General features: G+C 55.3%; 1 protein-coding gene across 4 annotated transcripts in view; it reads left to right on the forward strand.

The window, feature by feature from the left end:
- The window catches only part of PPARGC1B (PPARG coactivator 1 beta), a 48,196-nt gene that overhangs the window by 21,849 nt on the left and 12,523 nt on the right, over positions 1-13,824 (forward strand). For all 4 annotated transcript variants that reach the window (XR_011728938.1, XR_011728939.1, XM_071759150.1 and 1 more), the window contains exons 2-4: positions 8,729-8,902; positions 11,382-11,594; positions 13,470-13,586. Coding sequence is in view for 2 of the 4 variants with exons in the window: in XM_071759150.1 (XP_071615251.1) it covers positions 8,729-8,902; positions 11,382-11,594; positions 13,470-13,586 (504 nt within the window). In the remaining 2 variants the exon portion in view is untranslated. The remainder of the gene's footprint in view (positions 1-8,728; positions 8,903-11,381; positions 11,595-13,469; positions 13,587-13,824) is intronic.

Here is a 13,824-nt window from a genome sequence, read left to right on the forward strand (position 1 = left end):
CAGCAGGGGATGCAGTGAGGGTGGCTGGCAGCACCCACCTGCCTGGCAAGGAGGGCAGGGCTGGTGCTTCCACCCTCACTGGTATATGGCCCTGAGCAAGCATGGACAGGCCTGGTATGGGCAGGTGTGAGCAGTTTTGCCCTTTCCATAGCAGTTTTCATCCTTGAAGGTCTTGCACCTCCAGCAGAAAACTTAATTTTCCATGCAGGAGCTGGGCACAACAAGGGCTCCCCCAAAGACCCTTGGCAGGAAAGCCAGCAGAGCTGACTGGCAGGAACAAGGGTCCCCTGAGGGTCACAGTGGGTCGGGGTTGGTGGAGTTCTGGTAGGGCAGGACTGGAGCATGTTGGGGCTGGACCTGCTGGGAGGTCAGGCTAATGTGGGAAGATCCTCCTTGTGCCTTCTTAACCCCAGCGTGAACCTTCACTGCCTCCTGCCTCGTCCTGATTAGCATTAAGACGGGTGCTTTGCTGCCGGCAGCACCGAGCAGGCTGGGGCACCGCACTCTCTTCTATGGTGGGGAAGATCTCAGCACATCTGTGAGCTTTAGTGCAGTCTGCGGGCAGAAGATGTGCTTTCCTCCCTCCCTTGCCTGCTGTCTCCATGGTAAAAAGGACTGGGAGTGTTCCCAAGCAGGAGACAGGCTGCCCGGGACAGTTCTTGCTCTGTGTTGGGAGCATTGGTGAGGTCCAAAAGGGCGCCTATGGCTCGGGGAGGTGAAGAGCATCCTGCAGACAATGACCACAGACCTGGCAGAGGGATCACACTGAGCTATGGTGTCTGACAGGCAGCAGGTTCTGATCATCCACTTGTCAGCTGTGTGTGTAAAGGGGCAGGATTCGGGCCAGTTTTACCCTCAGCTGCCATTTCACTGAGTGCCAGAATGCACCCACCAGGAGTTACAGGCTCCTGGCAGAGCCAGGCTGTGTGCCAAGCTGCTGCCACCCAGAAAGCCCTGTGTTTGGTGCCCTGGGCCAGGGGAGGAGGATATTTCAGTAATGAGTGATCACCCTGAGCTGGCTTGTCATTTCACAGCCTCAAGGCAGCAACCCCAGAGCTGGCAGCACCCCAGGGTGAGTGGCTCTGGTGCAATTGAAAGCCTGCCCTGCTGGTCCCTCACTCCCTGCTGCCTGCTGGCCCCAAAAGCCTCCTGGTTTCCCCTCGTTGTCTGTGCCAGCCCATGGGAATAGCTCAGAGATTCCCAGGACCACAGGCTGTGGCTCCTGGCAAAGCCGACGGGAGCTTTCCAGACACAACGTTGTGGGAGATCCCGAGGCTACGGCTGCAGTCATGGAGTGTGGGACTGGAGCTGGAGTGGGAGCCCGATGTGGGATGAGACAGGGATGTTTACCACACTCCCTGTGGGCAGCAGCTCTGCTTTCCTCTTTGTGCTACTGCAGGTTCAACCTCACTTGGAGTGCAGGGAGCTGCACAGACAGTTTCTTGTTGCCTCCTGGCAGGGATTTCCTCTTGCTGCTGGCTGAGAGGGGTGAAAAGCTGCTGGTGCCAGGGTGCACAGTGCCCAAGGAGCTGAGCTGATGCAGTCTGGGAAGAGCTGCACCATTGGAGGACATTTGCAGTATTCTCTGGACAGAAAGGGCGTCGTGGAGCCCTGTCAACCCACAAGGTAGTGACCAAACCTGCAAAGGGGACAGTGGCTGGAGCAGGGCAGGGGCAAGGCTGCTCCTTCTCTGGCCCCTGCAGCTCCCCTGGCCCCAGAGGAGCCTTCTCACTGATGTCCCTCTGCCCAAAGCTGTCATGTGGCTGCTGGCTGCCAGGACATCAGAAGAGGAAGGTCTGAAAATACTCTCCCCCTCATGTTTTCCTTTCAGAAGGAGGGAGTTACTATCATGGGGAATTTTTGTGACCAGCAGAGATGGCTAATAGTCAGCTCCTGGGTGAGTCAGGCACTTGCCCCTTCCCATGGTACATCCTGGCCCCTCTGTGTCACCCCAGGTGCCCTAGCTGGAGCAGGGGGACACCCAGCTCCTGGAGTACAACACCTGCTTGTTCCTGCCTGCATCTCTCTTTCCACAGCCAGGGGATTGCATAGCAGGGCCAGAGACCTCCAGAGTTAATGGGACATTTTGATTCCCATTGTGGTTTTGTACCCAGCTCAGCACATGGCAGTTGCTGTCTGTTGGTCCTGCCTTTGGTTTTGGAGCAGATAACAGAATTTCTTAGAAAATACCACCACAGTTCAGGACCAGGCCCATGCCCTGCCTGGCTGATGCCATCTAGCAGTGCCAGCCCTGCTGCCTGCAGCAGCATCTCTTGGTGACTGGGCTAAGACTGGCAGTAGCCACTGGCATGTGCATTTTTAGGGGTTCTGCTCTGCTGTGCCAGGGTCAGTGGGAGTTTGGTGGTGTTTGCCAGGCTGGCTGCTGGCAGTGTTGTGGCATGGGTGCTGCTGTTTGGCTTGAGGGGTGAAGGATAAAGCTGTCACATGTCTTTTGTGATGGGAGACACTTAACCAGTATGCTGTCTGTGCCCAAGCACGCTGGCAATACCTGGACAGCCCTCTGCCTGGCAGAATGTTCCCCAGGGACATGGCAGCAGCAGGAGCAAGCCAGCATGGCACAGCACTTGGCAGCAGCCACAGTCAGCAGGTGCTGTTTCCATTAGCTGGTATTGAGAGATGAGCATCCTTCTTTGGGATCAGCCCATTCTCTGCTGTGTCTTCCTGCTGTCCCCTCTTCTTGCAGAGACAAAAGCAACCATTGGTTCTCCTTTTCTACCTGTGCCTCATACTTGGTGGTGCTGCCCTGGCAGTGGTGGAGCTGGAGAGTGCTGGCAGTGGGAAGGTTCTGTGGGCTCTGTGCTGGGCAGCTGGGGCTCTGGGGTCTCCCTGACTCTGCCACTGCACAGGTGGGTCCCTGGGCTGGCCCATCCCAGAGCTCAGGAATAATGTGGACTCTGCAACTTGGAGCTGAAATAAACAGCTACTGAGTATAGTGCGAACATACATAACCTGTGATATACTTTGCTGATGCCCTTCTTCCTAAACCTGACCCACCTTTGTTTAAAGTGTTCCAGCAGTGTTGTTTATTCAGGGCATTATTAACAGTATCTCTGACTCCTTTTTTCTGTCCTGTGACTCAGGAATAGTTTAATGCAATTTCTTCCATCTTTCCTCCATCTCAAAGATGCCCTGGCAAGTTCATGTTTATTGTTTGCAGTTAATGTTTAATATTTCCTATTACTGGCATCTCATGGTTGATCTTAATTACACCCCTTTAATGTAAGACAAAAGTCAGGGAGTGAGACCATGTTCACGCTCTGGCCGTGGCTCAGAGCCTGGCACTAAGCACCCCCTGTCCTGCTGGGGCCTGGGGCACTGTGCTGACTGCACCCCCTCCCCTTGCCTGCTCTGCACCCTGGGGGCTGCTCCACAGATGTTGGTACAGAGTGCCTTGCATGGGGCTTGGCACTGATGCTGTGGCTCCCCTGTGCCACAGCAATGCAGGCAAGCAGCAGTTGCTTTTGAGCAGGTTGACTGGAAGATAGGCTCAACCTGCTATTTATTTTGCCCAGAATTTAAATGCTAGTGTTGGTTGTTCCCCTTGCTGGCTGGGCTGAATTGTTAAAACAGATTAGTAGAAATTAAAAAAAAAAAAAAAAAAAAATCAGCAGTCTGCAGAGGATGAAATTCCCTGCTCCTGGCAGGACAGGGAGGTGTTGAATGCCTCTGCATACTCAGGAACCTGGGAGATTCCTGTGCTCCTTGCCACACCGAACTGGGGAGCTGGCTGAGGCCCTGCCTCTCCTGTGCCATGTCACATCAGTAAGTTTGCAGGCAGGGTCCCTTCTGCCTTCACTGCCTCCCGAGGAGGGACCACTTGCCCTCCACTTTGGGGCTCTCAGGCTATAAATATCGGGAGGTGCCAAGGGGCAGCCAGGCCAAGGCACAACCTGATACCACCTCTCTCTCATTCACAGTGACATTTTCTGAAATGCCAGTGGGAAGGGGGGTTGCTTATCTGCTGGCACATACTCTGGTGACCTTCACAGCTCTGGCCAGGTGCCTCCTTGCTGTATTTACACTTATTTATAGCTCCCTCCTCCATTCCCACCTCTACCCTCCTCCCCCGTATTTGAAGGGACTGCCCTCCCCACACAGGTCCCTCCAGGCTGGGCTATGATAAGGGGCTGGCAGCCCTCGGCTTCATCCCCCCAAGGTGCTGATGGCCTGAACCTCTTGGGGACCACATCCCCTGGGTGGGAGCCACGGGGGCAGCAGGGTGCACCCTAGGGGCAGTGGGGCTGGGTTTGTCCGTGATGTTGGCTGAGTCCCCCCATTGCCTCTTCTCTTAGTGGCCCAGGAAGGTGCTGGGGGTCTCCTGGTGCCTGCCTGAGTTGGGGCCCCCTGCCCGAAGCAGCTTGCGGGGCGGGCAGCGTGCCCACGGCTGCAGCATCCATCCCGCGGCTGCCTGCCCGGGGCAGGGTTCATCCCGGTGAACCAGCCGCGTCGGTGCCCGTCTCCCCCCATGGCTGTAATCCCTGTTTCAAGCAGTCTGTAATTACGGATTTCGCTGATAAGCCTGGACAGCTCTCTCCAAAACCCCTGCCCAAGGATTTTCTTTCCTTTTTAGAGACAATCCCGGGCTGGGGAGGGGGAAACTCCCTGCCCGGCAGCCAACGCGGGGCAGCGGGAGCCGGCGCTGCCCGTGCGGCCGAGGGAGGGCTGGCAGGAGGCGGCACTTGGTGTTCTCGGCATTTCTCACCTTCTGCTGGTTTGGGTCCCAGCCTAAATGCTACTGGCTAATTTGGGGCTCTGTCTCCAGAGCATGTGGATGTATATTTATCCCTTAATGCTTTGGGTAGGCACTCGGCTGCGGGGAGGGAGGCGGCTCCGTGTGGAGCTGAGTCACTGCTTTGGCTCCTTGGCAAGGAGATGGGCTGCTTGCTTCTGGCCAGTTCCTTCAGCCCCTCCGGGGGGCTGTCGCTTTCCTTCCCTTTTTTCTGTACAGCAAAGTGGCATGTGAGTGACAAGGCGGTTGCGAAGCATCCTGGGGCCATGTATGCAGGCGGCAGTGCAAATCTGGGCTGCCAGGCTTAAACAGGATTAAGTTCCTGTGAAGATGCTGTGCCCATCCAGCAGCACTTTCGCGCCGGCAGACTTCAGAAGCTGAAACTTTTGCAGCCTCACTAATCATGAGTACAATGGCATCGCCCGGAGCACTTAGAGCCTCACTGCAAAATACTTGGCCACAACTTCAAGGAGCTGGATCCAGGGGTTTTGCAGATAAGGGAAGTTTCTACCTGTACTGTTGTCTGGGGTGTGACAGTGGAGAGGACCTGCAGGTCCTTTTGTCACGGTCACTGCCCCTCTGAGCCCATTAGGCACCACAGGCAATGGCCAGCTGAGCCTTCTGGCTTGCCCTGGTTCAGGTTGCTGTTTCTTGGCATGCTGCATTTCATCCAAGACAATGTCCAGAGGTTGTATCATCTCTTTGTCTCTTTCCCAGGCTTGCCACAGGGAAGGCAAAACCCCAGAACATCACCTGAACTCCAGGTGCCTGTTTTCAAGCAAGCAGACTGGAGAGCTATGAGCTGCCTGTTCTCCAGGCAAGCTGGCCACACAAACATGGAGCCAAGGTCTGCTCTTGGTGAGCTTGCTAGGTATGGCTGTCCTGGGAGCCAGCAGCCTGTCCCCAGCCACCCTCTGCAGCCCTGATGGCCCAGGGGTTCAATCTTAGTATCCCAAGTTGACACTAAAAAGGAGGAAAATACTTCTCCATCTCATTAATCCAGCATTTGAATTAAAGTTGGGCTTGGAGGGGAACCTCGTGTCTCTGCAGACAAAAGACTTTACATGCTCCTGCAACAGAATTAAGACTGCTCTGAAGCAGGAGAAAGACCTGAAAGGGGAAATGTCCCACCTGCTGTCCCCACAGTGATGGGAGCCAGCACTGAGCTGTGCTCAGTGAAGGAGCCTTGGATGTGGCTCCAGCCCGTGGCTGCCCTCAGTCTGCTGCAGGTCCATCCCAGGACACACACTGGAGCTGCTGGGGACACCAGAGCCCACCAGATTTGCTTACATGGAGTTTCCAGAAGGCATGGCACAGGCTGCAGGGGGCTGGCTCCTCACCTCCTCACCTGCAGTGCTTGAGGAGAGGCCCCACTGGTACTTGTCTGGAAAAATGTAGGTGCAGTTGAGGTACCCTGGGACAGGAGAGTTGTTGAGGATGACCTCTGGATGCCCTTGACTGCTGGTTTGGAGACTGTCCCTCGTGCTTCCTGGCTATTGCCAGCACTGCCATGGTGCAGGTGGGCAGTGGGGTTGGCAGTGGGATGGGCACAGAGCCCTCCTGCTCTCTGGTCCAGCCCAGTCAGGGGTACAAACCCAGTATAAACTCTTGGCGTGAGGGTCTCCACTGGCCTCCTGGGGATGGCCTCTGGTTCCACCATAAACCCCTGGCAGCTCTGAACTCATCTGGAGATGAATACAAACGTTAATGCTCTGTCCTGCCGGCAAGCAAAGCCTCTGCAGAGGCAAAGCTCCTTGCAACACGCAAGTATCAGCTGCCTCTTTGTCCTGTAATTGAGATTGCATTTCTGCTCAAGCTGAGGTCAGAGTTGGTTCATGCTTTAAAGCAAGCTGAGGAGGTTGTCTCTGAGCAGGGGCTGTTCAGCTTTGGCTTTCAGGTGCAGTTGCCTGCCTGGTGCTGCTGTGGGGCAGTCCTTCTGCCAGAGAGGATGCCCAGACTGGGGCTCCTGCTCCCCCAGAGGCTGCAGGTCTGTGGCACAGGGATATTTTCATAGCTGCCTGGGCATCCCTCTTCCTGGAGCAGGGGTTCATCAGACGAGTCACTGCTGGCATCTCACTGGTTGGGACCCCACTGTGATGTGCATGGGCCAGGTGTTTGGGCTGGAGGATGCCTCTGAATTTCTGAGCATGTCTCCCTGGGTGTTTGCTGGCTGCACACCAAGAACCCATGGCTGATCTTCCTACAAACTCCCAAGTAAAATTAGAACAAAAGTTCACTCCTCTCCCAAGGCAGCAGGAAATGCAAAGGGTGGGAAAAAGGAAAGTCAGAGCAGATGAGGTCCAGTGCCCACAGGCAGCCTTCCCATCACTGCCACCCCCTACCCGAGCAGGGGGCTGGGTCCTTCCCCAGAGCAGTGAGGCTCTGCTCTCAGCACTCAGGGCAGGGCTGGCGGTGCTTGGAGTGATGGATTCCCTCCAGAGACTCAAGTCCTCAGTGGCTGGACCAGTTAAATGACCTTTTCCAGCAGCAGGGGCCAGCTGGAGCCACAGCTCCATGTTGGGATGCCCTTCTGGGTGCCTGTGCAGGTGACTGTACTGAACTAAGGCTCTCCTTGCTTTTTCCAAGGGCTGATGCAGGCAGAGCTGAGTTTTCTGGCACTCCTGAATTCTGCTATCTGGGAACCTGGGAGCATCCACTGCCAACCACTGCCTCAGAACAGCTGCATGGCAGTGCCAGGGCATTCCTATCTCCAGGGTACCCAGTGAAAGCAGCTCAGCAGCATTAGATTGCAGGAGTTTATTTTTATCAAGCCCTGTTGCCAATGGGGACATGTCACATCTGTGGAGTTGATCAAAAGATGTCCCAAGCACTGGTGTCAGCTGCTCCTTGTGATCTCAGCACCAGGATCTTTTCCCTTGTGGCATATCAAAAGGAGCAGGAGAATTTGACTGCTTTTCTATTTTTAATTGAACACACAGACACACACACATATATATATGTATGTACAGCTTTTCTAAAAATAAAGGCCTTTGCCTGTGTTCCCATGGGAAGATTTGGGGAGAAGGGGGAGCCAAAGTTGTTGCAAGACTTTTTCTGGAGCAGGCACAAGAGCAGTGGCAGGAAAGCAGGGAAAAGCCACAACAGGTAAGGGACACATCTGAAAGGACAAAGGACTTCTGATCCCCGAGCCACCTGGGATGCCCCTGGGCAAAGGGGACAGGAGGGCTGGGGAGAAGTAATGTCTGTGTTCCCCCAAGCTGGCAGTGATGAGGACAGGGACCTACAAGCTCCCATTGCCCCGTGTGCACCCAAACATCAGTTTCCATGCTGCTTTTCTCACCCTGCCTGTGCAATGCTGGGCCCAGGGTCTGGGTTGTCTTGGAGGTGCCCCAGGATGTGCAGGATGTGCAGCTTCTCCAGGGGGACTGTCCGCATGCATTTTGGTGCCATGTGGTGGAGATGGGGACAGGGTACAGAGCAGCCACACTGACTGGTGTGAAGCCACCCACCTGAGCCTTGCCGCCTCATGTGCACCCAGGTCTCTTGCTTCTCTCTGCTGTCCCTGGGGCAGCTGGATAAAGCTGGGTGACACCCTTAGGGTACCACAGGCAGAAATGGCTTTGGTTTCCCCTGAGAGCCCCAGCAGCTTGCTTTACCACAGTCTGGGTGTATGTGCTGTGTCCTGAGTTGCTGGCCAAAGGGGACAAGGCTCTTCCCACCCAGGTGCGGCTGTTTTGATGCCTGTGCAGCACGGAATGCAAGAGGGGGGGCTTGGTGGCCATTTCAGTAACCAGCAGTGCCAGTGCCAGGCTGTGCAAACTGATGTGCAGTGAAGAGGTGCTCTCTGGGCTCTCCGCTGCCATGTAATTGCTCCTGGACCCACTTACCAAAGCTAATTTCAGAAGAGAGCCTGAGTAAGGGGCTTGAGTGGAGACAACTGCCTGAGGAGAGTGACCATCTCCGTAGCTGCTTCCTGTTCCTCTGGCCTGGGCTCACCCCTTCCTCTTCTCTCCCCAGTACGAGGTGTCTGGCGAGGAGCACCTCTACTCTGACTTCCCTGAGATCGATTTGTCCCAGCTTGATGCCAGCGACTTCGACTCAGCCAGCTGCTTCAGTGAGCTGCAGTGGTGCGGGGAGCACTCGGAGACCGACTCCAGCCAGTACAGCACTGATGACTCTGAGCTCTTCCAGGTACCCCCATCCTCCTGGCACAGGGGACCCGAGGTGGCAGGCAGGAGAGGGAGTGAATGAGGGAGGATGGAGAGGACCCACACAACTATTAATAGCTCCTCCCCAGCTGATAATTGCTCCATTAATTTGCACGCGGGCTCTAAATGGGGCAAGCAGAGTAAGGCAGATGAGGGGGTGGATGAGTAGAGGAAGGTTGCTGCTGAGCCAGCCCTCCTGTGATGCCTTATTAAAAGAGAATTGCAGCTGATGCTCAGCATATCCCATTGGATTCCTGGGATGGCAGGGTGTGCTAGGGTAGCAGCGTGGGGGCTGTGGCATGGGGCAGATATATTCATTTCCCAGGAGCAGAAAGCAGCCCAGCAATCCAGCTCTGACATCCTCCCTGTGTTTGGGGCTGGCATCCCTCTGGCAGAGTGCAGCTCCTTTCTCTCCTCTCCTTTGGGCTGGGATGGCCCCATCATGGTGCCAGCACCTGGGACCAAGAGGTACAAAGCTGCTGAGGCAGAGGGTGCACTTGGGCACTGGCAAGACCTGTCCCTGTTCCTTGGCACATTTTTGCCTCTCCTTGCTGTGGTGCCAGGGCAGGGCTGTGCGCACAGGCAGGTTGGAGACTGGGAGCTATAGAGCAGAAATGGCTTTGGTTTCCCCTGAGAGCCCCAGCAGCTTGCTTTACCACAGTCTGGGTGTATGTGCTGTGTCCTGAGTTGCTGGCCAAAGGGGACAAGGCTCCCAGGGACCTGGGGCAGGGCAGGCTGGGCAGCCCACTTGCTTTTCTCAAAGGTCATGTTGTGCCCTCAATGTGTCCAACCTTAGGGTCTGGGGTCTTTATGCCCTGCTGAGCACTGTTGTATGCTAGTCACCAAGTCTGAGTTACATTTGGGGAGGGAGGAGGATTTTTATTTAAACAAGTGGAAAAAAAAATACAAGCCCCAATATTTTCTAACCTGGCCATAATAACAACCCTCTGGCTTTTATGCTATGCTGATGCTGTGCTTGAAAATGGTCCAGTCCAGCTGAGGGACCTTCATCACGAGATGCATATTTTCCGCTGAACTTCCTGGGGAAAAGATAAACAGAAAAGAAATGTGAAAGACAGGCCCATTAGGAGCAGCAGAGTATGATGAAATGTATCCCACTGAACTTGTATGCACAGCAGTCTTGTGCCAGTAACAGGAGGAAAAGAAACGGAGCCAAAAATGGAGCATCCTGCTGCCTTTCCCTGGAGCCTGCTCTAGTAACTGCCAGCAAGGTTAGGGCATGGAACAAAAGATATTTAATTTTCAAACAAGATGAGAGAAATGCAAGATGTGCAGTCAACAGTCCTTCTTGTGAGCCTGAATTCACCCCAGTGCTAATTTTATAGCTGATGGTAGCCTGCTTCTTTTTGGACATGGTTTACATTCAGAGGATGATGGAGGACCAAAAAGAAGGAAATACTGGCTCATTTCAGCCATTCTTCATCTCCTGCATCCTCCTCTGGGCTTTTGCACGGTTTTTCTAGACTGGAAGGGGACTCATGGGGCTGGGAGGGCAGTGGGAGGACTGGAGGAGCATCAGCCAAGGCCAAGCCCAGAGGGGCCTGAGGGGGCAGGTTGGAGTGGTGGGCTGGAGGGAGGCAGGAGCAGTCCCAGAAACTCACAGATCTCCCATCAACATCCCCAGATCATGCTGTTCACCAAAAAAATAGACCAGGGGAGCTGTAACACAAGGCTCATCTCGTTCTGGAGCCATGAGTGGGTCCCTTGCAGAGCAGCATGTGCAGCCAGCTTTAAGCATGAGGTCTCAGAGCCCCTGTCAAGCTGAAAGTGCCTGCATTTGGAGGCTTACAGTGACAATGAAACCCATTCAGCTTGGTGCAAATTGTGCATCTGGGCAGAGGTGCAGCCTGTGCCCCTCCAGGGGGGCTGTGCCCTCTTGTCTACTGGGCTGGGCTTATGACTTTCCACATTTTCTCTGCCTTCCCCATCGGGAGAGCTGTGAATAACTGGTTGTACCCTCTCAGGCCTCTTCTGCCTCATGGAGGGCAAGGGGCTGTGCCTGCCCCCTGCCCGGGCTCCCATCCCAGCTGGATGCTGCTCTCAGCCCTGCTCAGCAATGCTGGGATAGCCAGCACCATGGGGAAATTGCAGTCCAAAGTCAGGAGGATTTGGACAAGGAACCTTTTAATCACAGATTCTTTATCTGCTGCTGTTTGCCTCATGGTGGGGCGGAGGCAACTATGGGGGGAGAAAATGCTCTGATCCATTATTTTCCCCCTGGATAGGCAGGGAGATGGACTGCTGCTCCTTTTCCAGTTGGTTCTCTCCTCCCGATCCCATCCTAGTGCTGTGTTGGGGAAAAGCTCTCTCAGGTCCCCCATAGGTCACTGGGAAGTGTGAGTGCTGGTGTGGCACTGCCAACCCTTCTTCTCTACAGCCCAGCATCCTCCAGTCCTCTGCCCACCCTAACTTCCCCTCCTTTCTCTGCCTGCTCCTTTCAGATAATAGACAGCGAGAACGAAGCACTGCTGGCAGCCCTCACCGAGACACTGGATGATATACAGGGAGATGACATGGGCCTGGCTGCCTTCCGAACTTTGGAAGAGGGGGACACACTCAACCATGCCTACACCTCGCCTGCCCCCTCCCCCAAACCCACCGTCCCGGTCACGGGGGGGCCATCCCCGGCCCCCGAGTTTGATGAGCTGTCTCTAGTAAGAACCCACTTCCTACTGTTTAAGGTGGATTTGGATGAGCCCCTGATAAGCCGGCTGCATGGGTATGATAGGAAGCAAAGGTCTGAATTTTTTCATTCTAGGCTTAAAAATCTCTTTAACCGTCAATACCAAAGCATATACTTGTATTGTATACGTATACATGTTCTGCATCATTGCTGTCACCTCCATCACCATCCTCACAGGAACAAGCTGTGTGTATACAAATATATCTATGCAGGGGGGGGGGGCGGGTGTCAAAGAGGCGGTGGCTGCTTTGGCAAGACCCACACCTGCTGTTAATCCAGAGCATGGATGTGGGGCTGCCCCGGGGGGTCTCCCTGGTGCATTCCAGCCCTGTGCCCGGGGGCAGTGGTGGCTGCTCCCACCAGCTCTGCCTCAGCGCCCAGCTGCCCGCTGTTCTTGCAGGAGGGACAGAGGGGGCTTGGCCGGAGTGTCAGGTAGCCCATGACCCCAGTTTTAAGTGGGAGGGTCCCACTTCCCTCTTCCACCGTAACCCCCTCAGGGGCTGTGTGGCCTCCAGTCCTACAGATTTGGTGTCTGGAGCATCTCTCTTGGTTTGCTGCAATGTGGGGGCTCCAGCCCCACTGCCCTTCGTGGCCCGGAATAACTGGCTGCCTTTGCAGCAGACCACCGCTATCCCCAGCAGGTCCCCTGGGATAGGGGCACCTAGCCCGCTCCCTCCTGGGGTTCAGGGTCCCCACCAGGGGACCTGGGTGTCCCCAGAAGCCAGGGCTGTGGTGGGGAGGAGTGACATCCAGTGGTGAGAGCGCGCATTTCCACCGCCCACTCCCTGCGCGGGGGGGGGGTGGGGAGGGTGGGGGGAGATGGGGGGGTATATATCACACACAATATGTATGTGTATATATAGGATGTATACGTTGCAGGGGTCGGGGAGAGAAGTGCTAGTAGCTTCTGCCAACAGGAGCTGCACATCTAAAGCTGTGGGTGCCCTGGCTGATGTTTCCCAGCAGAGCCTGATTGGAGCACTCCCTGTTTCTGTCCCTTAAATGCCCTCCAGCCCCGTGCCTGCCCCAGGACTCGGTGCCTGCTGGGCAGCACGGGAGCCCCAGATCTGTCTCCTCCATGCAGTTCCCCGGTGCCTACGCAGTCATCTTGCTGTTGAGTTGTTGTCGCCTTTGGTTGTTAGTGCGACATGGGTGGAATATGAAATGTTGCTGCTGGATGTGGGGTTTATTTTTTTCCTTCCCCTAAACAAAAAAAAAAAAAAAAAAGGTTTTCTGTAGAAGGAAATGTTATGCTGACCTTGCCATCAGACACGGTGGCACCCTGGGTACCCAGGGAAAACCCCACTCCTACCACCAATGGGTTATTGGGGAAGATCCTCAACAGGCCCCACAGGGGCTTATATTTTGCAAAATGCCTTGAAAGCTCATTAATGAGTCAAGGCCTTCTCTGGATGTTTCAGCTGAATGAGCCTTGCATGGGGACCCAGCGAGCTGTCCAAATCTATCACTCATGCCAGTGTAAAGTCTCTGTCACCTAAGGGCAGAAGTGATGGAGTGAGAAGTCTGGATGTCACCACAGCTTCTTTGTGTCTGACGGGAGAGGGATTCCCCTGGGAAGTAAATTCTCACTTAGTCGACCTGCTTGGGGAGACTGGTGAATGCTGCAGAGACAGCCCTGACCCCCTCAGGGCTGTGCATGGCCGGACACCTGCCCCCACAGCAACGGGAAGGTTGGAAATGCCTCCCTGCCTTTTTGACCCGTTTTTGGGTCAAATGCTCAGCAATGGACCAGCGCAGGTGTGAGCCAGGAGGCTGCGGCCCCACTGGCAGTTTCTCCTGCCCTCGCTGTGATGCCGACTCCTTTTCTTGCCACTTCTCTTTGCAGCTGAAGAAGTTGCTCCTCTCTCCATCACATGTGCCTCCCAGCTGTGAGGCTCAGCGGGATGGGAGCACCCGGCGCCCAGGGACCCCCAAGTCCCGACCCGCACGGCCCTGCACAAAGGTACATCCTCGGTGGGCAGAGCTCCAGCCACTCCCAGCACTGAGCCCCTGGGAACTCTCCCAGAGGAGGTCACCAATGGATGGTGTTGGGGAGCATGGGCAGGCTCTGAGCTGGGTCAGGGTCTGGGTCACTGATGGCAGAGTGTGAAGAGGGGAACGCCACAACCCTCCCTGCCTGTGCAGCTGGGGCTCAGCACAAAACCTTTGGGCTTTGTGCTGGGTTGAGAAATGTCTCAATC

This window comes from Heliangelus exortis, chromosome 15 (assembly GCF_036169615.1).
Source record: "Heliangelus exortis chromosome 15, bHelExo1.hap1, whole genome shotgun sequence".
In the NCBI taxonomy this organism is placed as follows: domain Eukaryota; kingdom Metazoa; phylum Chordata; class Aves; order Apodiformes; family Trochilidae; genus Heliangelus; species Heliangelus exortis.